Here is a 23400-nt window from a genome sequence, read left to right as displayed (position 1 = left end):
GGCATGAGATTTTATATAGTATTGGTTTATGAATAAACTAGTATCTTGTATGTGCTATGCACAAATTAATACAGTATATTTTTAAAACATTAATTTTTAATTTTAAATTAATTAAAGAAAATTAGAATCAATATTAACAATGAACAATATGAGTAACAATTTTAGTTATATGAGAATAAAAAATCTATACAAATCAACATTGAAGCATAATAAATTTGAAACAAATTGCATAATAAAATGTTTAAACATTAAATCATGGAGTAGGAAGACAAAAATCTAGACTAAAGTTCAATTTTGGTCCCGTACATTTACCCTAAAATTCTTTTTTGTCTTATACATTAAGTTTGTGACATTTTGGTTCATAACATATTATTTTGGTACCTTTTAGTCCTAAACAACTCCCAAACATATTGTTTTAGTCCAAAATAATAATTTTCTGTTAAAATGAACAGTCAAAATGTTTAATCAATTTAATAACTTAATTATAATCTAGGACTAAAGTCCAATTTTGGTTTCATACATTTTCCATAAAATTCTTTTCGGATCTCATACATTAAATTTGTGACCTTGTTTGGGACCAAATGGTATCAAAATAGTATGTTAGGGACCAAAATGTCACAAACTTAAAGTATGGGACCAAAAAGAATATTAGGACAAATGTAAGGGACCAAAATTAGACTTTAGTCAAAAATCTATCACAATAAAGAATTAAACTCAATGGATAATTACTCATCATTTTTAAAACTTCTTTATACACTACATTAACTTTAAAATTAAAATTAATCTCGTCACTATAAACTAAAACCTTCAATTCTTCACAATTCGTCACTTTTCAACAACTCATAGGTAAAATAACTTGTTTGTCATCTTAAAAGTCGTCCACCTCACCTAAAACTACAATAAAATAAGTAACAAAATCAATTTTGCAATGCATGAAATCAATAATAAATATGTATTAAAACGATAATCTGTAGAGCAAAGCATAAGATGAGACCCATGAAAGTACACAATCAAACAATTTACACCACATGCATTCGATGAAAAGACAAAATTATTTTTTTTTTAAAATTCTAATCAAACGTTTAAACCAAATTCAAATGACATAGTAAAACCTCCCACTCACTCCATTTAATCAAACGCGCATAGTAAAACCTCCCACTCACCACTTAACCACACGTTTAATGGCCTTTAAATTAAATGGCAATCTTGTAAATTTCTCCAAAACTCCCCTTTTATATATTGTAAAGATATGGCACGGGAGTAAATATTGAATAATCCCTTCGTCTCACTCTTAGAGATGGTGTTATTTCTATTTTAAGAAATGTTCCATTTTTTATGGGACAATCCAAAATAAAAAATCGTTTTATTTTTATTGATACAAAATGAGTATTGTTAAGAGCATCCACAATGGATGCCCGATCGCGCGCCCGATCGGCCGAGATCGGGCTCGGGCGCGGTCGGGCATCCATTGTAGCCCTCGGTCGCACCCGAGCGCGACCGATAGTTCGGTCGCGCCCGATCCCGAGCCCGATCGATCGGGCGCGTGATCGGGCGCCCATTGCAAAGCCGCGCCCGATCACGCCCGAGCCCGAGCACGCGTTTTTGATTTTTTTTTTTTTTTTTCTTTTTCAATTCTATAAATATACCTTCATTTCACTCATTTTTCACACAACTCTCACACATCTCTCTCAACTCTCTCTCCATAGCAATATCTCTTTCACTCACTTTTCCAAAATGTTTCCCGGGGAAGATATTGGTCGGTCTATGGAACGCGCAATGTTTGCTTTCGGGAACCAGATTCTCGCCGGTATTCGTGCAATACATGAGTAAGAGCAAGCCGAACAGCAAGCCCAAGAGCAGGTCTCGAGGCCCATCCGCCGACGGACATCCGTCCGTCGAGAGCATGTCCTAGCTCATCAACGTCTGTTCGAGGACTACTTCGCCGAACATCCCCGGTGGGGCGCGCCGGTTTTTCGCAGACGGTTTAGGATGCGGCGAGAGCTGTTTCTCCAGATTGTTCACACGTTGGAGGCGCGGGACGAGTACTTCCAGTGGCGGGAAGATGCGGCCCATAGAAAGGGTCCATCCCCGCTGACGAAGTGCACTGTTGCGCTTCGTCAGTTGGCATACGGCACTACGGCGGACATGTTCGACGAGTATCTTCACGTCGGGGATACAACTGGCCGGGAGTGTCTGGTCAATTTTTGTGCGGGCGTTATTGACGCCTTCGGCGCCACATATTTGCGCAAGCCGAATGCCCAAGACTGCCAGGACCTGCTGCGGATGCACGATACGGTGCACGGCTTTCCTGGAATGTTAAGGAGTATTGATTGTATGCACTGGGAGTGGAAGAATTGTCCTGCAGCGTGGAGAGGCCAATTCACCAGTGGGTATAAGGGTACCCACCCGACGATGATCCTTGAAGCAATCGTTGACCACAGTCTTTGGATTTGGCATGCTCACTTTGGCGTGGCGGGGTCCAACAACGACATCAATGTGCTGAACTCGTCCAGTCTCTTCACCGAGCAATGCAATGACAACGGTCCGGTTATCAGCTTCACTGCCAACGGACGACAACATCATATGGGGTACTACTTAGCCGACGGCATTTACCCGAGATGGCCAGTTTTCTTGAAGACGATCTCCTGTCCAACGGGTGCGAGGAGAGAGTTTTTTGCGGCAAAGCAGGAGTCTGCACGGAAGGACGTGGAGCGAGGATTCGGTGTGCTTCAAGCGCGTTGGGGAATAGTGAAAGGCCCGGCTCGTTCCTGGTACAGGCATCATATCGCCAATGTCATGTACGCGTGCATCATCTTGCACAACATGATTATTCACGACGAAGGTCGTGCAGCTAGCCAGTGGTCCGACGATGAAGCCGCTCCCAGCGCAGGTCATGCAGCCCCGCCGGTCGTTCGAGGTTTACCCTATGGACTCAACGAGAGATTACAAGCTCATGAGAGCATGCGCAACCAACATGCTCATCTTGATCTCATGAACTATTGAAGAAGTTTGGGCACGTAGTGGTCGTTGAAATTGTACCTCTTTTTTGTAACTTTAAAAAAAAAAAAAATAAGTAATGTATGTTTTTTGCTAGTTCTTTAATTTAGAAGTCTAATTTTGCTATTTATATGGTAAACATAAAAAAAATTAAAACTAAAATTGAAATGAAAAGTGGATAAGAGATAGGGCATGCACTAGGGCTCCACCATTGCAGAAAGATAGGGCATGCTGACGTGGCAACCACTAGGGCTCTCACTGGGGCATGCACTAGGGCATCCATTGTGGATGCCCTTAGAATACTCTAAACATGATGCCAGACACTAATATCACGGAACGAAGGGAAATACCCCCTCCATGAAAAATAATTTCATCCAAATATGGAAAGTTACTCTCAAATTATTAGCACTATTCTATCTAGCTAAATTCTTTCAGTCTCATACTATATCTAATTTTTTTCCTTTCATGTTTTATCTGCTTTTTTTTCTCTACTTTACTAATTTTTAATTAAAACTCTGTGTCGTCCACCATGTAATTATTTTTCATGAATGGAGAGAATATAATCATACAATTTATAGATAAATATGAACAAATCTATGTCTTGTAACCTTTTTATTTTAATTTAAAATTACAGCATAAACTAGAATTTGATAAAACTGTTGCATGTCTTTTAGAGATAATAGTTTTTGCAATTGATGTGATGTCTATAATTTTCTGCCAGTCCAATTAGGGAAATATTTCTCTTTTCTTCTACCTAGCTAATTAAGATACGAACACGAGAAATAAGAAAATGGTAGTGTGCTCATTGAAAAGAAAATAAAAGCAGGTAAGTAATAAGAATAAGATATAGTGGACAATAAATTAAAGGAGGTTAAAAACGTCAAATCTTTTCTTAGGGAAAAAAATGCATTACTAATCTGAGATATTGTATCAATACAGGGAACTAAGGCTGAATCTGAACCCAATCTATTAAGGAAATTCTAAACCTGAATATAAACTCGACATGCTACCCTTAAGCCAATCATGACCTAAACACGATAATGACACAAACCACTTTGATTGTTCCGACACGATAACAATACGACAACGACCTGAACACAAATCACTCTGGGTTGACCAAACACGATAATGAGATGTACTATATTTGTTTCCAATTTTGTTCTTCCTTATTCTTGTTCTCCCCTAATCTTCTTATATATTTTATCCAAACTCTTCAAATATTCTAGCACAATTAGGAATAACATAATAATTAAACCATATTCAATAAATATGAAAAGACCAAACTGATTTCCTAACTAAAAAACAACAAAATCAAGAAGATGATTGCTAGAATCTAAAAGATAATTTTACACCAAATTTCGAATGCACATAACTCAAAAAAAATCTAGTACTACTAGTCCTATTCCAAAGATAACATAAAGTTTATTTATAACAGCTGATTGAAGCATAGCAATCCTCCATAATAATAATATCCATTGGTGTTGTGAGAAAGAGAGATAGATAGAATAGTTTAATTTAATTGATTGAGTAAGGATACAAAGGAACACAGACAAACTTATTTACTGCTATAGATAGAGGATTACATAATAAGGTAAGAAAATCTAGTGTTCCCAACCCAATATTAGGTCATGCTAGCTCTCACTGGCCGCATTTGCAGTCGGTGCAGCTGCAGCTGCTGCCGCACTTGCACCCGTCGTGCTCAGCGCCATCCATTGCCATGGCGTAGCTGCAACCACAACAAAAGACAATCCTAGTCATGGGCGAACCTAAGTGATGGAGAGAGGAGGGGATAAAGCCCTCACTGTAATTATTCTTTTAACTTTTTCTATTAGTTTTTTTAAAAATTTATGCAAGTTTAGTGTAAATTATTATGTAAAAGTTCCTATAAATAATTTGAATTACTTAAAAATATACTTTTAAATAAAATTTAGAAATGTCAGCCCTATCAATAAATATTTATGCATTCATCAATGATCCTAGTTATTCCAACTCAAATATCACATATGGTAGATTCAATGTGGAATTTCTTGTCTTTTGATCATCAACCATACCTCTTCTCGGTCTCAACGATATCGGCTGCGTACCCCTGCTTCCTGCAACATGTCGCAGAAAAATTTGATAAATCAAACTAGTCGATTGCTGAAAAAACAGAAATAGTCCCAAGGAAAAGGCGGAATAAATTGGATTCATAAGTAAAAGAAAATCAGGTATTGGTCCGGGTAAATCCATTTGATTTTATAAAAAAAATTGAAATATTTTATATCTTTGTTGACCTGACCAGGAACACTTATTCAAGATGAAAAGAGAGAAATTATTTACGTGCACTGGGATTTGTCAGAGCAGTCGCAGCTTCCGCACTTGTCAGACATGTTTGATGAGGAAACTGAGTAGTGTAGATATATGTATGTATGAAGTCTTGTTTGCTGTATTTTGGTTTATGTGGAGGAGTTGCCTATTTATAGGTGGTGGAGAATGGAGATGAGGGATAAAAAGTTGATAGAATCTTGGTTATGGGTAGAGATGCCCAAGGTTTTCGGTTCCGGCGGTTAACCGCGAAACCGGAACCGCCGGTTCCGGTTCGGAACCGGAACCGTGACAATAATCTTGAACCGGAACCGTGATAATTTGAACCGCGGGCCGGTTCCGGTTCCAAATTTAATGAACCGAAACCGTCACCGAACCGCCGGTTCCGGACGGTTCCGAACCGCCGGTTAACCGGCGGTTTCACGGTTCCGGCGACGTTTTCGAGGCGGCCAGCTATCGGTAGGATGGTCGGCTTTTTCAGGCGGTTTTGCAGGCGGTTTTTTACCAAAACCGCCGGTTAACCGTGAAAACCGGCGGTTAACCGCCAAACCGGCGGTTTTCGGTTTTGGCGCGGAACACAAGGCTGACACGTTGCAGCTTCGATGGGATGTTTGAGTGCAGGTGGTCAGACGGTTTGTTGACCAAACCGGCGGTTTCGGGTGTAAAACCGGCGGTTAACCGGCGGTTCCGGCGGTTAACCGGCGGTTCCGGCGGTTTTTGACCGTTTTAATTTTTTTTTTTTTTTTTTTTTTTTAAATTCGAATTTTGAATTCAATTTCAGATTTCCCCCCAAATTTTTATCTATAAATACCCCCCTCTATCCTCACTTACATTTACCCCACTCTTGTGTTAATAAGAGTTTCTCTCTTCAATCTCCCAATTCTCTCTCTTTGTCTCCCATTTCTCATTGTGCTATTTGTGCTTTCATTTGAATTATTCAAGTGCTACTCTTATATTACGCATTGTTATACTTGATCTATAGTTCTATAAGTTGTCTTTCTCAATTGCTAAAACAAAAAAAAAATTATAAGTCCATATTTCTACTATAATTCCATAAACTATCAAGATGTCTTCATCCCGAGAAGGTCGTATTGATAAGGGAAAAGGAAAGTCCAAGAGGCCAAGTCGAAAATCCGTTATTGATGAGATTTCTCAAAGGAACATGGATATGTGGCAGGTTAATATTTATTATCTACTAATATTATTAATTATGAATTACATTACATTATTGTTCATAATGTTATTTGATACTTTCGCTACAAATATTATTTTGTAGAATCGAGAAGAGCAAGATATGGCCAATGCTATTGCTCTCTCCCGCTCTCAATCCCAAGGCGGACGTGGATATGGAGGCGATGCTTATGTTGGTAGTGGTAGTGGTGCTCCCGGTCCCGGTGCCTATTCTCAACAAATTCCAACCCCGGTGAATCTTGATGACGACGATGATGACGAGGAGGAAGAGGAAGAGGAGGAGGCGGAAGAGGAACAACAACAAGAAATGCCACCCCCACCCCCACCACCAAGGAGTCGTCGTGGTCGTGGTCGTGGTCGTGGACATCCTCCTCAGCCTCAACCTCCTAAACCAGTTGAAAGGACTTTAACCTCAGATATCATGGTCAAACATTTCAAGAAGGTACGAGATAGTACCGATCCGAACACTTTTAATGTGTATTGCAACTATTGTGAAAACGTATACACATTACGAAAGAGTGGAGGATATGGTACATTTACCCGTCACATGGAGAAAGCGCATCCGGTCGAGTTTGGTATCGCTCCAACCCAAACTCAACTCAACTTTCAACATGGAGGCGGGACCGGGAGTGGGACGGGTTCATCCCAAACATCAGGTATGTGTAGCAATACTCTTTTAAAATATGATCATAAAAATGCTCTTAATGTGATGTCTAGATTTGCTGTGATGAAACATTTTCCATTCAATGCTTTTGATAACGATGCTTTTGAGTCGAGTATGCGACAAGTTTATAATGCCGCTGCAAGAAAATTGAGTCGAACTTCTATGACTCGAGCTGTTGTTAGACAATGCATGGAAAAGAAGGTGCAATTAGGTACGTTTATTGTTAACTTGGGTCATAAAGTTTCGATTTGCTCTGATGTGTGGACTGATTGTTTTTGCAAAAATTCATATATGGGCATTACTGTGCATTTCGTTGATCATAGTTGGACTTTGAACAAACGTTTGATTGCATTTCGGGAATTTCCCGCACCACACACTGCACAAGCAATTGCTCAATTGATCATTCAAGTTTTGAATGAATTTCAATTGATCAATAAAATTTTTTCTGTTGGTTTTGATAATGCAAGTGCTAACACTGCTAGTATAGATGATCTCATCAGTGCATGTTCTCCTGTTATTGATGGCAAATATTTTCATGTGCGATGTATTGCTCATATTTTGAATTTGTGTGTTCAAGATGCGATCGATTTGTGGCAAAAGTATGTTGATCCTATTAGAACTGCTGTTAAATTGATTCATAACAAAGCTCCTATTGGTAGAGCTTGGAAGAAATATTGTCATAGCAAGCAGTGCAGGTACACCAATTTTCGTTTGGATGTTTCAACTCGTTGGAACTCGACGTACGATATGTTGGAGTCGACTTTGAACCACATTGAGTATTTATGTGATTTTTTTAGAACTTGCCCGCATGTTCCTTCTGATTTGCTTTTGATACCCTCTTGTTGGGACCACAGCATGGATTTGTTTCGATTATTCCAAGCTTTCAAAAATGCCACTGTTGAGTTATCCGGTGTTTATTATCCTACTTCTGTGCGTGTTTTGGAGCATTGCATGTATGTGGCAATTGGTTTTAAGACATGTGTGAAAAATACTCAATTCATTGAGTTGAAGGCTATTTTGTTTTATATGGTTGAAAAATGGTTGAAATATTTTGCGCGTATTCCAAATGTGTTCTTGATTGCAAAATGCTTGGATCCAAAGTGGAAGTTGCATGGTGTGCATAAAATTTTAGACATGTATTATGGTTGTTTGCACGATTTGGATTTTTCTCAACTTCGCGAAATGGGCTTGACAAGAGGAGAAAGCTTCGAACTAAATCTTCCGAATGTTGAAGAAATCAAACTAAGGTTAGATAGTGCGCTTCGTGCTCTCTTCGGGGAATATGAAATGCGATATAACACCATTCACCAGGTACGTGCTCCTCCTAGTCCTTCGACATTTGATTTTGGTGGCGGGAATTATAGCAATGTCATGATTGATCCCGATGTAGTATCACAATTGCAAGATCTATACGGTGCTACAACCAATAGGACTAGAGCTACTAGTGAGTTAGATATATATTTGGAATCGCGCTCTATTTTTCAAAATCCAGGTCCCCCTACTCAACAAATTGACGTCCTTGATTGGTGGGGAACACATGACAAAGAGTTTCCGATACTTTCGATAATGGCTAAGGAGATTTTCGCCGTTCCCGCTTCCACCGTCGCCGTGGAGCAAGCTTTTAGTGTCGGCGGTTGTGTCCTAGACGACAAAAGGAGCAATCTCTCCGCCAAAAACATGGAAGCCACTATGTTACTTGATGATTGGGCAAAGGCGGACATGAGAGCACAAGAGCCGGATTTCGACTTTCGTGTAGAGAGTGATGGTGAAGAGTTTTCCACCGATGACGAGGTCGGAAGCGAAGGCGCTCAACAATATCAATGACGGGGGGGCGGTGAACAGCGAGCACGGCCGGCCAAAAAGGTAAGCAAGGTAAGAGAACTACGTGGGCTTTGATTCCTCAATAAAATTGTGGATACGTAGGCAACTCAACTTAAATTTGAAAAGTTTAACTTTGAAAGTTTAAGTTGAGTTCAAGCCCTTTTCAATTTTTTCCTTTTTCCCCCCATTTCATGGTTTTTTTTATTTATGTTCCGACGACACTTGTAAATTATATCACATTGTTGTATTATTGTAATGTATTGACAATTGTATTATTGTAATGTATTGACAATTGTATTATTGTAATGTATTGTTGTTCGTTACAAGTTACAACTCAAATTCAATAAAATTGATATGATTTTCACCTTATTCGTCTTATTTCAATTTAAATTATCCATTGCCTTGTTCCAATTTATTGTATAAATCCAAAATTCCAAATTATATAAGCAAAAAAAAAAAAAAAAAAAAAACCGTTGGAACCGCCAAAACCGAACCGGAACCGTGAGAACCGTACAAAAACCGGCGGTTCGGAACCGGAACCGGAACCGCCGGTTTTGGAACCGGAACCGGAACCGTCAAAAAGCCTCACGGTTCGGTTCCGGTTCCACATTTTGCGAAACCGGAACCGGCGGTTCCGAACCGGAACCGCCGGTTTACGAACCGTGGGCATCTCTAGTTATGGGGGTTGGAATTGGAGGGCCTAGTCTCATCTTCTTTTCATTTTTGGATATTTCAATATCAATCATTTTTCTACATTTTTGTTTTATTCTTTTAGGATAAATAGATAAATTTTTATATTCCAAATTGTGACTGCTTAGTTAAATAACTTATGTGGGGTGTTTCTTTGTTGCAAATTTATGATTATAAGATGAGAATACGAAATGATGAGAAAATTATCATAGTTTAGTTGTTCCCACTTTTTCTAATCCCATTTTTTTAATCCATTACCAATTGATTTTAGAGTAAGATACGAATTTTATAGCAAAATTGATTAAGTATAAAATAAATAGTTAAATGAATATTAATAAATAGAAGAGAAAAGATAACATAAGAGAGAAATTGAGGAAATATGATGAATTATATTATCAAAAAGGAACCAAAATAGATTTTTAAAAATGAGTATTACTAATGAGATAAGTACTATTCTCTCCGTCCCAAGAAATAATTTTTCTTATCATTATAGTTAGTCCTAAAACTAGTCTATTATATCTAATTTTGAAAATCTTTTCACAACACATTACTAATATCTCAATTATATTCTATTTCTTTCTCAAATTTTGTCAATTTCTTATTAAAATTAATACTACTCTTATTTATAAATTTCATATTTTTAGAGAACAATGAGTATTACGTTATCCCGCGATAATATTGGCATGATTCATGAATTTGAGTGTAAATGAATGGAAGATTACAAAATGTGTGAAAAGGAAAGAACAAGAAGAGAAGATGAATTAGTACTCCTCTCATTTAATCAAATTAATCCACTAATCTTTTTTTTGGAAATGTTTCGCCTTAGAGTCAATTTTATTTGTTTGAATTATCATAAAAACCTTTTTACTAAAATATCTTATTTAATTTTAGTAAAATAACTATACAGAGTAATAAATAAATTATATATGCGTACAAAATTAATAATTTGATAAAATATAAGAACGTGTGTGATATTATTGCAAAACGTTCAAATCGATGTGATATTACGATGCTAATTGGTGTTTTCCATTCTAATTTCTTCCATCAACTTCTATTGTTCTTCTTCAACTTATTCTTTTCGTGTTTCTCTTTTCTTGTTTTAAAGTAATTCAAAATCCGTCCGTCTCCTTTTATAAATATTCGGTTGAGAGAGCAAACATGGACGATAGTGATATGCAACACAACTTTTAAGAGGAATAAATTCTTCTTAATTTTAAGCCAATCGTGTCTTTATCCCAACTTTATTAATTCGAAATTCGTCTTCGAATTTTTTATTACTCTCCGTTCCAGAAAGATTCACTTATTTCTATATTTATTCATCCCATAAAATTTAACTTTTAGTACTATTTTTGATAATACATCTATATTCCACCAATTTATTTAAACTAACAATTTTTATAAAATTAATAGAAAAAACTATGACTCATATTCTAAAGTTTTCAATTTATCTTTCATTGCATTTCTTAAAACAATGTTAGGTCAAAAGATGACAATTCAAGTTTATTATTTCCTTTCTGCGTCCCATTTTATATTTAAATATCAACATAAAGATACAAGTAAGTCACCTAAATTTATGTTGACATTTGAGATTTTTAATATGCACAGTTAATAAGTTAGCAGAGTTACAATTTAAGATAGTTAGTAACCTATTACTATTAGGACTCTATATGAACATATATAGATATAGACATGAAGTTGTTCATTATCATCCATTAATAGGGGTTTAGGGTTTAGGAATATATTTGGTTTTTGCATGAGTTAAAAGACAAGATTTGATTGCAATTGTTCATATATGGCCTAGAATCAGCGTGATTACATCTTGTTCTCTACTATTTTGGTATTTTGACCAATTTATATGAGATGTGTAGAAAATGAGCTTAAATAGGTGAAAAACGGGACGAGAAGATGTTCAGGATGAAATGAAGTACAAAAGAATCCCAGTAGTTCGCTGAGTTTACAATAAACGACTCGCTGAGCCCAGCCAGCGACTCACTGGGACGTACTCCAACTTATTTTGCCCTAAAGTATTAAAAGGCAACATGCACGTGTTTCAATACAACTTTCAGCCCTTGATTCATCATATTTTCATCAAAGAGCAAGGAGAGAGCTATTGTGAAGACCTTAATCATCAAGACGGAGAATTTCCATCGCCCAATTCATCTCTGGGATATTTAGTACCTTTTCATTACTTCTTTTTAATGAATTATTTTTGTGAATTCACTTTGAACACGAGTAGTTAAACCACCTTTTGTGGAGTTTTTAGTGAACAATAGTAATGTTTTTATTTATTGAATTGAACTTTTTTCTAACTCTTGTGATTGTTTTGATGATTTTGTAATTTTATTGTTATTTTGTCTAGCCAACTTTAGAACTTTGATTGTTAACTGCAACACCTAAATTAACTACACTCAAGAGAGGGGATACCTTAGTGAGGGCTTGGGTTTGAGGAGTTATAGGAGTTAGATTCGAAGCATTGAAATGAGCTTTTGATATTAGAGTTTAATCAACTGGATAAGTGCACTCGAGATATGGCTTATTCTATTGTAGCGATTTTTCTAACAATCTTAGAGACACGTAAAGGTAACTGTTTTGTAAAATTAATAATTACTAGGTCGTAGTTGTTGGATCATGAAACTACAATTTCCTCCATATTTTCTAAACCAAAAATCTTCTTTCTGTTGGTTTTATTTTAGTGAATTAGCAATTAGCATCTAGAAAACACTCAACCTTTTGATAGTCTAGATAGTGAAATATAATAATTGGAGATTATTATATTAGACCCCCATTCAATTTCTACGTGAAATTGCATTTGCGATTTAGATATGAATTATATTCATAGGAGTCTTTGTTTGTTTTCTTACACTTTTATGTTGAAGAGTTTTAACCGGATTGTTATTTATTTACCATATATCCGATTTTTAGCCTTATTTTCTAATTTACTTGCACTCTATTTTCTAACGATGACCAACATATCTATAACCAGTTTCTTTTACGTATCTCTAATTTTTTTCCTCTCATTATTCGTCTATATCTCTTGCAACTCTCCATTGCTTATGTTGTAACAATTTTCGGCCATGTCAACATTAAAAAAGTACCTAAAACTTAGCTCTAATATAAAATTTCTGGCTTTGTCACTGATTACAAGGACCTTAAATTCTAATATAGGTAATAAATAAATCTTCTTATCATTCCTATAATTCTCTTCTTGATCTTGGGAATTTCTTTTCCATACTGTATCACATGCCATGTATCAGCCTGTACTAGTCTCTCTCTCTCCTATCTCAATTCCTTTTCTCCCATATATCAACAGTCAGCTTGAGGTAGTTGTTTCGTCCACATCAACTCTTCATCTCATTCCTTCCTTCCGTTACAGTCTTTCTTATTAGAGACAACCTCTCATTTCAATTTCCTCTTCCACTCTCTTGACAATTTCATTCCAACAACAATTGCTTTGTAAAATAGACAAGAGATGGAGAAGGAAGGATAAGTTCAAACCATTGTAATTTCTAACGTTGATGGAAATTTTGAAATTTCAAAGGGAAGAAATAAGAATTTTGGTAAAAGAGTTTTAAGTCCAAAATTGAATACTCAGACTGCGAGTTAATTGGGTGCGGCCTAATCGGATTGTATTTTTATCGGGTCCCACCGAAGATAACACACTTTCTGTTTTAGTTTGTCTCAACCAAGATGACTCGTTACTAAAAATAAATACCAATTAATCTCTACTTTATTCACTCCTCCTTACTTTATTCTCTCCACCTAACACACAAAATAAAACTGTGATAAGGCTAATTTCATGCATTGGTTATGGGATTAAATTCAACGAATTTCTGGGTCTAACACAACTTTTAAGTCAGGTGTGTAGAAGAAATCGCCAGATCCAGGAAGGAAGGAAGAAAATCAACTGGCAAAGGAGTTTGGCGAGAAAGTGAGCAGAAAAGGAAAAAAAATGTCAGACGGAGGAGATTGCTAGATGGAGGGCAAAGAAGGGAATTCAAGAAGATTCTAGAAGATCACCTCAACGTCTATAAATAAAGAGCACGCAATACACATGGACATATCATCTCTCACATTTTGCTCTTAGCTCATCTTTTCACACACTTCTACACATACACTTGGGGGATATCGGAAATTCATGGTGTTGGAGTTCGTTTTTTGATTTGGTGTTGTGTACCACCTTCTCCACGTGAGGCGAAGAAACAATTTACCGCTTTCGTTTAAATTTCTGCTCTAAATTTCCCCGAGTCTTCACTGTGCAAAGCTCGACGTTTATTTTGTTGTTGGAACCTTGTTGAATTCTGAATCGTTTAGCTATGGAAGTTTATATACTGTTTTCGTTTTATATTTGCGTTGATTGTTGCTTTGTTTTGAATGCTTTTCGCACTTGATTTGTTTTGTTGAAGTTGGATTGTGTTGGAATTGTAGTTGATCGGTTGGATTTGGTTAGATCGGAATGATCGAAGATAAAATTTGCTATGGTTTGTTGTGGATGGCTTGGATCCGGAGCGGATGAAGCATCCGGTGTTAGATCTGTTGAATTCTGCATGGTTATGGGTTTTTAGTTACTGCTTCTAGTTTACTTCGTCTAGCTATTGTAGATCTGAGCATTTTCCGGTGATCTATGTTTTTCCGACGTTCGAATCGTCATGTTCTGTTTCAATCTAGGTTGTTGCTCTGTTTTATTCGTGTTTATACTTAAATCGGTTGAAGATATGAGGATGGATGTTAGTTAAATTCATAGTTAGTTATTTGCAGCTTTTCATTCGTACCTTTGCTGTTTTTGGAAATGGTCCCAACGGTCTGTCTTCGTCTGTCTAGTCATTTTAGGGAAATTATTCACTAGGTCTGGTAAATTTCGTCGCTGAAGTGTTGCTCTGTTTAAATCTCTGTTTTCATCATGCCTGTTTTTGTTATGTTTTCCTTTTCCTAGGTCTAGCTGTTAGAATAGATCAATTGCATTTTCCGAGTCTAGTAGTTAAGTTCTCAACCCAAGTTTGCGCGGCAGCAGCCAAACCAGTCCAAAATTCTTTTAATTCTCACTCGCGTCCTATCTGTCTCTGTGGGTTCGACCCTTGCTTCTCTATGCTAGTTACAGTGTAGTGGGTTGAGGTATTATTTTCTTTGACAGCGGGCTGAAGGTGAGTCCAACGACCGTGATCTTCTGGTTATTGAGTTCCTAGATCTTGCAGTCTAGTAGATTTCCTTGACCCGAGGATTATGAATTAATTGATATGTGTTGTGCTTCAGTCCCGACCTATCAAACTGCATAGAATATCGTGTCATGCACCCAAGTATGAGGTAATCTTAGGACGGGGGGATTAGTTAAATTATAGACTCAATTAAAATTTCTACCGTTTTTTAGTGTTGAAACAAAAAAAAAAGAGTAAAAGAAAAAGATACTCTTTTCGTCCTTAATAATTTGTCAGTATTTGGTCCAATACGAGTTTTAGAAAATGTACTTCCTCCGTCTCATGGTAGTGGAGGCGTTTCTTTTCGGCACATGATTTAAGCGAGTTAAGTAAATCAAAAATATAGTAGGAAATGAAAAAGGTAGAAATCCGAGATAGCTTTCATAATCAACTTCAATTGTTGAAAACTTTATGATACATTTTCATTTTATAGAGATCGAAAAACTAACTTGTTTTGACGAAGTAGGGTTATTGTCGAGAGTACATGAAACGAGAAAGAAGAAGAATGAAAACGCGTTTTGAATTTTCTATTAGACATTCTTTTCTTCTAAATTTGCTTTTAATCCAGACTTAAGTGCTATTGACCGTACATTTTCACTACGCCATCCAAAAAGGACTAAATTCGGATTTTTTTCAATGTGCGGGAGGAAATAATTCAAAAAATAATATTTTTGACCAAAATCGTGTTCAAGCCCATCAGGGTGACTACACTATGCTTTAAGCAGGCGGGTCTAGAATCTGATCCATTAACATGCAACTAAATCAGTGGGTTCCTTCCCAACCTTTCTTGGCCCAATGGCCCAAATAATTCTGTACTATTCCTATGTTCACTCAAATTTTCTTACTACTATTCATTCTGTCTTATGCTACAACTGCCACAAAACATCAGTTCTCCGTATTTCAAAGCTTTTTGTTATACTACTTTGCTCATGTTTGTTTCATTTACTTGATTCAATTGGAAAAATTATGCTTCCTCCATTCCATCTCAAGTGATTGATTTTTTTTTACCGTTATTTTACGAAGATGATAATAAATAGTTAAAGTGAAAAGAAAGTAAAGTAAGAGAGAAAAATATTAAAGAAAGTCGTATCTATATTATTCTCACTTTAACTATTTATTATCATTTTCCTCAGACTAAAGTCCAATTTTGGTCTCTTACATTTACCCTAAAAAAGTTTTGGTCTCATACATTAAGTTTGTGATCTTTTAGTTCCTAACATATTGTTTTGGTCCAAAATAACCATTTTCTGTTGAAATTAACAGTCAAAATGATTGATCAATTTAATTACTTAATTATAATCTAGGATTAAAGTCCAATTTTGGTCTCATACATTTTTCATAAAATTCTTTTGGGGTCCCATATACTCCCTCCGTCCCACTTAAAATGCAACATTTGAGAATTGGCACGGGATTTTATGTAGTGTTGTTTTGTGAGTTAATGAAGAGAGAGTAAAGTAAGAGAGATGAAAAAGTAGAGATAGAGTTGTTTCCATTTAAGGAAACGTTTCATTTTTAATGGGACAACCAAAAAAGGAAAACGTTGCATTTTTAATGGGACAGAGGGAGTATTAAGTTTGTGATCTTGTTTGGGACCAAAATGTACCAAAACAATATGTTAGGGACCAAGAGATCACAAACTTAATGTATGAGACCAAAAAGAATTTTAGGAGAAATGTAAGGGACCAAAACTGGACTTAGTCTTATCCTCAAACACGTGCCGAAAAACAATCAATCACTTGAGATGAGCAGAGGGGGAACACAAAAATGAGGGAGTACAAAAATGTAAAAAGTTGATTTTAAACCAGTTTCGAAAGCAAGCAGACAAAAAGTGTGGTCAAACATCATTAATGATTATTGAAGGGAAGAGAGTTCATTTAGTGATGTGCGTTTAGTATTATTTGCAAGTGGCTTTAGAATTCAATCACAATTATTATTGAGGAACTGAGGAACAAAGGTTTGGTGTTTCAAGATTCTTGATATCATGATATGCAAATGATGTTGTAGCAAAAACTGAACTTGGTATTTCTATGATCAAGCACTAAGTATGAGCATTCTATGTTCTTGATCATGTTTGGTCAAATAATATAAAAAAAAAACTATAAATATAATTTGATTTCAAAAGGATTTACTTTTTATAAGAAGAAAAAGGTAGTAAACACGATAACTTTCAGAGAAGTATTGGGTTAGTTGAGTATCGGAGATGCAGTTTCTCAACTTAATCGGAGTGTTAGAAATTTGTAAATTGTTTTATGTCTAATTTAATACTACAAACTAGAGATATTTGAAATTGTTCAATCCGAGGGGAAATGTATTAGGGTTTATACTTTAATTTTAGAGTTCTTTTACGGGTTAGTTAGAGATTTGAAAACTATTCTCTGTCTAATTTAATACTCCTTTCGTCCGTCATTTATAATCTCGTTTTGACTCAATATAGGTTTTAAGCGGAGCGGATCACATACTTCAAAACATCAATTCATTCCTACTCACACTCACAACAAGATAAAATAATCTTATAAACATGAGCAATTCTAATAAGTGATGATAGAATATTTTATTTTGTTGTGAGTGTGGAGTAGGAAATAGATTGGTATTTTGGAGTAGGTGATCCGCTCCGGGTTTCAAGAACTTTAATGAGTTTGTGAAGAAACAACAAAATGAGTTAGTGGAATCAGGCTCCACTTTTATTTGTTTGTTTTATAAAAGAATGTGAGTGTAATGAGTTAGTTGACGTGTGGATCCACTGACCTAAAACGGAAAAAAAAAAGAAGGAATTTTTACATCACGGACATCCCGAAATTGTAAACTGAGACTTTTAAACCGAGGACAGAGGTAATACAAACTATAAATATTTGAAATTCACTTAAAAATCACACAATACAATTATTAATAAATGTGTAATGTGGTAAACACATAGAACTAGTTTTAGATTTTCACTAAGTTTTGAGGAAATTGTTGAACCATGCAACAGAATCCTTGGGATATCTCTGATTGTTGTGTTTGTAATCAACATAGTAGAGCCCAAATCTTGAAGTGTATCCTGCTCCCCATTCCCAATTATCCAGCATCGACCAAACAAAGTAGCCTTTCACATTGCATCCATCTCTGCTCAACAAGAAACACTTACATTTCTAAATATGCTAAGCTAAAAACAAGTGAGAGAGTTCAAAGATGCTTACTTTATAGCCTCATTTAGGCTTGTCAAGTAGCCTTGGTGATACTTGATCCTCTTCACATCCTTCAGAGCTTCCTTGACAGACGTAAACGGGTTGTTTCCATCGTCCATTCCTGCAATTAGAACATGTGAAAATGAGAGAACAACTATGTCGGGTACAAACTCATGCCACATTGGACAAATGAGGGAAGTTGGAAGCAATATATAAGTGTTGTCCAGCCCCAATTAGTTTGAGGCCTTTCGGGAGTGACCTAAAAAAATCTATGCGGGCTTGACCCAAAGCGGACAATATCAAACTAATGTGCAGTCGACAAGGAATTAAAAGAGTTTTGCACCCACCATTTTCTGTGATGATCACTGTGGGGTTCCCATACTCCTTCCTGATGTGATTCATCAAGCTTCTTATCCCGTCGGGAACAATGTACAGCCACACAGAATTCGCCTGCAAATCATCATTCATAAGTGTTCGTATTTTTCTTTCCATTCCATTGTTTGGTGATTCTGCATACTTACCCTTTCATACATAGGCTTTCCCAACGCAATGGCTGCAAAATAGACCAAGAGGTGAAAATGAAAATGAGGCTCAATGATGATGATGATGATGATGGATTATGAAAGCAACATACGGAATGTGATGGCACCGGAGTCTGCAAGGGAGTCATTGAGCAAGACACCAATGATGTTAGTGGTGTTTTTCTTTGCATACCATGTTGTGTAATGGTTTATGCCTATGAAGTCGTACGCGCCCCTCAGCATCGTGGACTGCTCCTTGCTGAATCTTGGCAGCCTCTCGCGGACTCTGCTTCTCATCGAACTTGGATAGTCCCCTTTGATCAGAGGCTCCAAGAACCTACATTATTTCATCATTAAACAAAACTAGTAATCCTACAAGGAAAAAAAAAACAGTTGATTATCCTAACCATCCCAGGCTGAAGTCTATTGCGTTTCGTGTGGCTTGGATGTCATCTTGAGAGCTAGAAGCTGGCTCAAACCAGAACGTGTCCAATGATATCCCGATTCTTCCTTTTTGTTTTGGCTGCAAATAATCACACATATACAACATGATTTTGTTGAGAGAAACAACCCTTTAGCTCTAATGCACTAGTTTAGTTACATGCAAGGACGGAGCCAGGAATTCTATATGGGTGGGGCAAAAATATATATAAAAATTATTTAAGGATTTAAGAAGGGCATATGTAAGGATATTTCAAAAAAATTAGAAATTAATAATCAAAATAGCATATATGATTTCTTTTTTTTTTTTTTATGTGGGCTTGTAGAGCTACATTAGATCCATCCCTGGATACCTGATATTTTTTCTTGTAGGCATCGACTGCAGACGCATGCGCGAGGAGGAGGTTATGTCCGACAATGTAGGGCTCGGTTGCAGAGTTCCCAACCCTACAGAATGCGTGGAGAAGGATGGAGCACTGCCCGGGCGCCAACAACCCCACGTCGTAGCCTTGAACCGCGAAGGTGTGAGGCTCATTCAAGGTGATCCAATTCTTCACCTTGTCTCCATATTCCTTGAAGCATGTTTCAGCATATGCAGTGTAATCCTTTCTATGATGCCAAAAACAAAACATAAAAAGTCACACTTCACAATCACAAGTTGTGTGCATATGGGAAAAAGAGATGTCAGTTTGATTACATTATTTGAGGGTTGAGGAAACCTTTGTATTTGTCTTGAAGCTGCTGAGGGAGATCCCAATGGAAGAGTGTCACATATGGTTGGATTCCTAAATGTTTATTACATAAAAAAAAAAGTATAACTCACCTAAATATGATGTTGTATCACTCAATAGGTGTTAGTTACTCCCCAATGTTCCATATTTGACTGGTGCGGGTTTTAAAAAAATATTTGATTTTGTTAGTAAAAGTGGCTAGAAAAAATTAGTGTAATGTGAGTACTAGTTTTATATACTCTCTCCGTTCCATAAAAAATATGGAAATTTGGGACGGCATGAGAATTAATGCATAATCGATAAAGTAAGAGAGAGATAGAAAGAAAAAGTAATTATAGTATTGTTAGTGGAGAATGAGATCCACCTTATTAGAGAGAATGAAGTTACCAAAAATAGGAGATATTTTTAGGAGACATCCCAAAATGGAAAACGTCCTTATTTTTATGGGACATGGGGAGTGTTAGTTTTATAATAAAATGTGAAGAGAATGAGTTAGTGAAATGTGGTACTATAAAAAATAGTAAAACTGAAATGAGATATTTATTGGAGACCGTCCAAATTAATAAGGAAATATGAGACGTTTAATAAGAATCGGAGGGAGTATTACCTTGTGCTAATAAGGCATCGATGAAATTGTGGTAATGATCTATTCCAGCTTGGTTGATTTCTCCTGACCCATCTGATCACAAATGAATACAGATTAATTAACACAATCTATACATTTCTTTTTCTTGATTCATTTTTTTTTTTTTTTTGTTAGTGAAAAGCTTATTTACTTGGATAGATTCTGGACCATGCAATGGAAAATCTGTAGGCATCCATTCCTAGATCCTTCATTCTATGTATATCTTCCTGTAATGTATAAAAAAATTATATACATGGACATATTTATTTAAATATTGTGATCAATATTAGTTATATATTCTAAACACAGTGAAAACTATACGTACTACTGTGCATGCAACCATTGTTGTTTACATATAATTCGAGTGAACATATGTAGAAATGAGGAAATGTTATGTCAATTTTTCAGGAAAGAGAAAATAGAAATGATAATTTCAAATTTATGGATGCATATAAGAGGAAAAATCTTAGTTTGATAAGATAAAACTTACATCATAGCGATGGTATTGATCATCTGCTACGTCAGCATTGCTAAAATCTATAACTTTGCCTGAGATAAACAAACGCAATTCATAATTAAAAAAAAAATGTAACAGCTATTCCAAAAATATATTACTTCATGATATGGTAATATGAGAGATACTAGCATAATTTCAAGATTGTTTATTTTAATTGAATGATTTTTTTACCGAATTCATGGGAAAACTTGTCCCAGATTGTCTGACCCCTTCCATCCTCCTTAACAGCTCCTTCATACTGAAAAAATAAAATAAAATAATAATAATAATAATAATAATAATAATAATAATAATAATAATAATAATAATAATAAATGAATAAATAAATAAATGGTGCCCTCTTTTTATAAAAAAGGTGTCCTATTAATAACCTAAATGTTATATTTTCAGATCATAATTTATCAGTACCTTGGCATACCTCAAAGATCCAAATCAAGGTTTTCAATTTGTACGTGGTTTCAAAGTTTGTTATCATACTAACACATACTAATTTGGATAAAATATAAAATAAAGCAAAAAATATTAATCAACTCTTATCGTGAAAGAAACTTTTACTTGTGACAAATGAACTTGTAAGTAATGTAGTAAAAGCCAAGGGACGTAGCTAGAAAGATTTAATTTGATTGGAATATTTAAACATACAATAAGTGTGATCTATTTTTCTATTGAAATTTGCATCATTCATAGTTTATTCCTAACTCGATCTTTATTAATTAGTAATTATATACTATATTCTTTCCCTGTTTCAATCAAAGTTAGTTGATAACTGCAAATTTTTCACCATATTTCAGTGCTATACGAATGATACTATCTCCGTCCCTGAAAATTTGTCTCAGTTTACTATTTCGGTCTGTCCCTAAAAATTTGTCCCATTTCATTTTTACTATTTTTAGTAATGGACCTCATATTCCACTAATTCAATGCTACTCACATTTTATTATAAAACTAATATATAAAAGTAGGACCTACAATCCACTAACTTTTTCAACCCACTTTCCATTACATTTCTTAAAACTCGTGTCCGGTCAAACCGGACAAATTTTCGTGGACGGAGGTAGTAATTATCAAACACTTAATATGAGTAGAAATATTGAGCACCAAATTAGCCTAATAAAAACTATTCTCTCCGTCCCACAAATGATGTCACACTTTCCTTTTTAGTTTGTCCATAAAAGATGTCACATTTCTTCTTTTGGAAAAAGTTTCTTCTCACAACAATTATAAAATTATATTTTCTCTCACCACTTAACACATAAAATAACATCTCCTAAAATTCCGTATCATTTTCCAAGTGTGATATCTTTTTTGGGACGGATGGAGTATTGCCAAGAAAAAAGGCATAATAACAAAAGTAAGTAAAGGATATATTGAGTCGTGCATGAAATATGAAAATTGATCAATTCTGATTTAAAAAAAAAAATAAATACACAAACTCATTCTCCAATGAAAAGAATGTGTGATGCAGATGAATCGTCCTTTTCTAGATTGGTGGATAGGTTTACATTTTACAAAATCCAAGAATTATCTTTTAAATCAAAACAAACCAAGTTCACGAGATCACAAATACAACTATTAATAATAATAATAATAATAATAATAATAATACCTCTATTAATCAATATGTGTCCCACTTTAATTTAACACAGATTTTAAAAAATATAGTACAAAGTGAGTTGAAAAAATTAATGGATTATGAATAAAAGTAAAATAGATTAATATGAGACGAACAAAAATAGAAAATTGACCCATAATGAAAAATGACCAAAAATGATAAAAATGAAATGGACTATTAATATAAGACGGACTAAAATAGAAAATTGAAAAATATAGTGAGAGATGGACGGAATATTATGGATGATGATATAATAAAAATAAAATGATTTTGAGAGGGAGAGAGAGACCTGAAAAGCAGATGATGCAGTCCCAAAAACAAAGCCCTTTGGGAAGCTTGCTCTACTAATATTCTGGCCAAAGCATGCCGGAATTCCGACAGCCGCCAAAGCTATCACAAAAATCAAACAATTCATCCCCAATTTCTTCATCCTCACATAAAAAAGAGAGTTTGTTCTTGCTCCTACAATGTGGCTGAGGCGTGTTTAAATACTACTAAATGGATAAATAGGAAAAGTGGGATTATGAAAAAAGTCTTAGATTTTTGTGTGAGAAAGAAGGTTGGTGTTGCCTCAGATTCTCTTTACCCATTATTTGTAATGGGAATCGCCACTATATTGATTTTTTACCTTTTTTATAAACATCATTTTGTATTGAATTAAAATTATACTAACACAATAATGCAATAATATTTACAAGAATATATAGACGACCATATTGCAATAATGTTTACAAGAAAAGACCATATTTGCAACGACAATAATATTTACAAGAATCGACCATATTTCACAAGTAAATATTAATATTATTATTTCACATGTAAAGATTATTTTTATTATTGGTTAGGTTTCCAAAATATGCAACTATGTATGAAAAAAAAAAAAAAAAAAAACAGATCGGCAATTAAATGGAATAATTTTGTGTCAAAGGTTTC

The 23400-nt window shown here is 35.3% G+C and overlaps 3 protein-coding genes and 1 long non-coding RNA gene across 4 annotated transcripts; 2 read left to right on the top strand and 2 right to left on the bottom strand.

Annotated features, from left to right (window-relative positions):
* Positions 1-1989: 1989 nt before the first annotated feature.
* On the top strand, positions 1990-3003 carry LOC125210569 (uncharacterized). Its single transcript, XM_089066769.1, has 2 exons — positions 1990-2332; positions 2426-3003. Exons 1-2 carry the CDS (start codon positions 1990-1992, stop codon positions 3001-3003), a joined length of 921 nt encoding a protein of 306 aa, XP_088922895.1.
* Positions 3004-4494: 1491 nt separating this feature from the next.
* LOC125211292 (metallothionein-like protein 3A) lies at positions 4495-5471 on the bottom strand. Its single transcript, XM_048111023.2, has 3 exons — positions 5317-5471; positions 5049-5090; positions 4495-4723 (listed from the first exon to the last, which is right to left on the bottom strand). Exons 1-3 carry the CDS (start codon positions 5364-5366, stop codon positions 4636-4638), a joined length of 180 nt encoding a protein of 59 aa, XP_047966980.1. The 5' UTR covers positions 5367-5471; the 3' UTR covers positions 4495-4635.
* A 6069-nt stretch (positions 5472-11540) lies between these two features.
* Positions 11541-14009, top strand: LOC125211293 (uncharacterized). Its single transcript, XR_007174493.2, has 2 exons — positions 11541-11841; positions 13525-14009. It is a non-coding gene; the product is annotated as an uncharacterized LOC125211293 (long non-coding RNA).
* A 3677-nt stretch (positions 14010-17686) lies between these two features.
* BGLU40 (beta glucosidase 40) lies at positions 17687-23065 on the bottom strand. Its single transcript, XM_048111017.2, has 13 exons — positions 22757-23065; positions 21027-21093; positions 20829-20887; positions 20490-20565; positions 20321-20392; positions 19680-19767; positions 19336-19591; positions 18949-19064; positions 18655-18878; positions 18542-18573; positions 18368-18470; positions 18033-18141; positions 17687-17958 (listed from the first exon to the last, which is right to left on the bottom strand). Exons 1-13 carry the CDS (start codon positions 22895-22897, stop codon positions 17790-17792), a joined length of 1512 nt encoding a protein of 503 aa, XP_047966974.1. The 5' UTR covers positions 22898-23065; the 3' UTR covers positions 17687-17789.
* Between the last annotated feature and the right edge of the window lie 335 nt (positions 23066-23400).

Source organism: Salvia hispanica, chromosome 3 (genome assembly GCF_029641045.1).
Source record: "Salvia hispanica isolate PSC_SH4W2 chromosome 3, Shi_PSC_v1, whole genome shotgun sequence".
NCBI lineage: Eukaryota > Viridiplantae > Streptophyta > Magnoliopsida > Lamiales > Lamiaceae > Salvia > Salvia hispanica.
This window is presented reverse-complemented; position numbering and strand designations above follow the sequence as displayed.

Coding starts and splice junctions, on each gene's coding strand:
- LOC125211292 (XM_048111023.2), bottom strand. CDS start 5,366: ATGTCTGACAAGTGCGGAAGCTGCGACTGCTCTGACAAATCCCAGTGC. Junction 5,091..5,316: donor TCTGACAAATCCCAGTGCAC/GTAAATAATTTC, acceptor GACATGTTGCAG/GAAGCAGGGGTACGCAGCCG. Junction 4,724..5,048: donor ATCGTTGAGACCGAGAAGAG/GTATGGTTGATG, acceptor TTGTGGTTGCAG/CTACGCCATGGCAATGGATG.
- BGLU40 (XM_048111017.2), bottom strand. CDS start 22,897: ATGAAGAAATTGGGGATGAATTGTTTGATTTTTGTGATAGCTTTGGCG. Junction 19,065..19,335: donor CCTACAAGAAAAAATATCAG/GTATCCAGGGAT, acceptor GATTATTTGCAG/CCAAAACAAAAAGGAAGAAT. Junction 18,471..18,541: donor GAAAGCCTATGTATGAAAGG/GTAAGTATGCAG, acceptor GATGATTTGCAG/GCGAATTCTGTGTGGCTGTA.
- LOC125210569 (XM_089066769.1), top strand. CDS start 1,990: ATGCGGCGAGAGCTGTTTCTCCAGATTGTTCACACGTTGGAGGCGCGG. Junction 2,333..2,425: donor AATGTTAAGGAGTATTGATT/GTATGCACTGGG, acceptor TGATCCTTGAAG/CAATCGTTGACCACAGTCTT.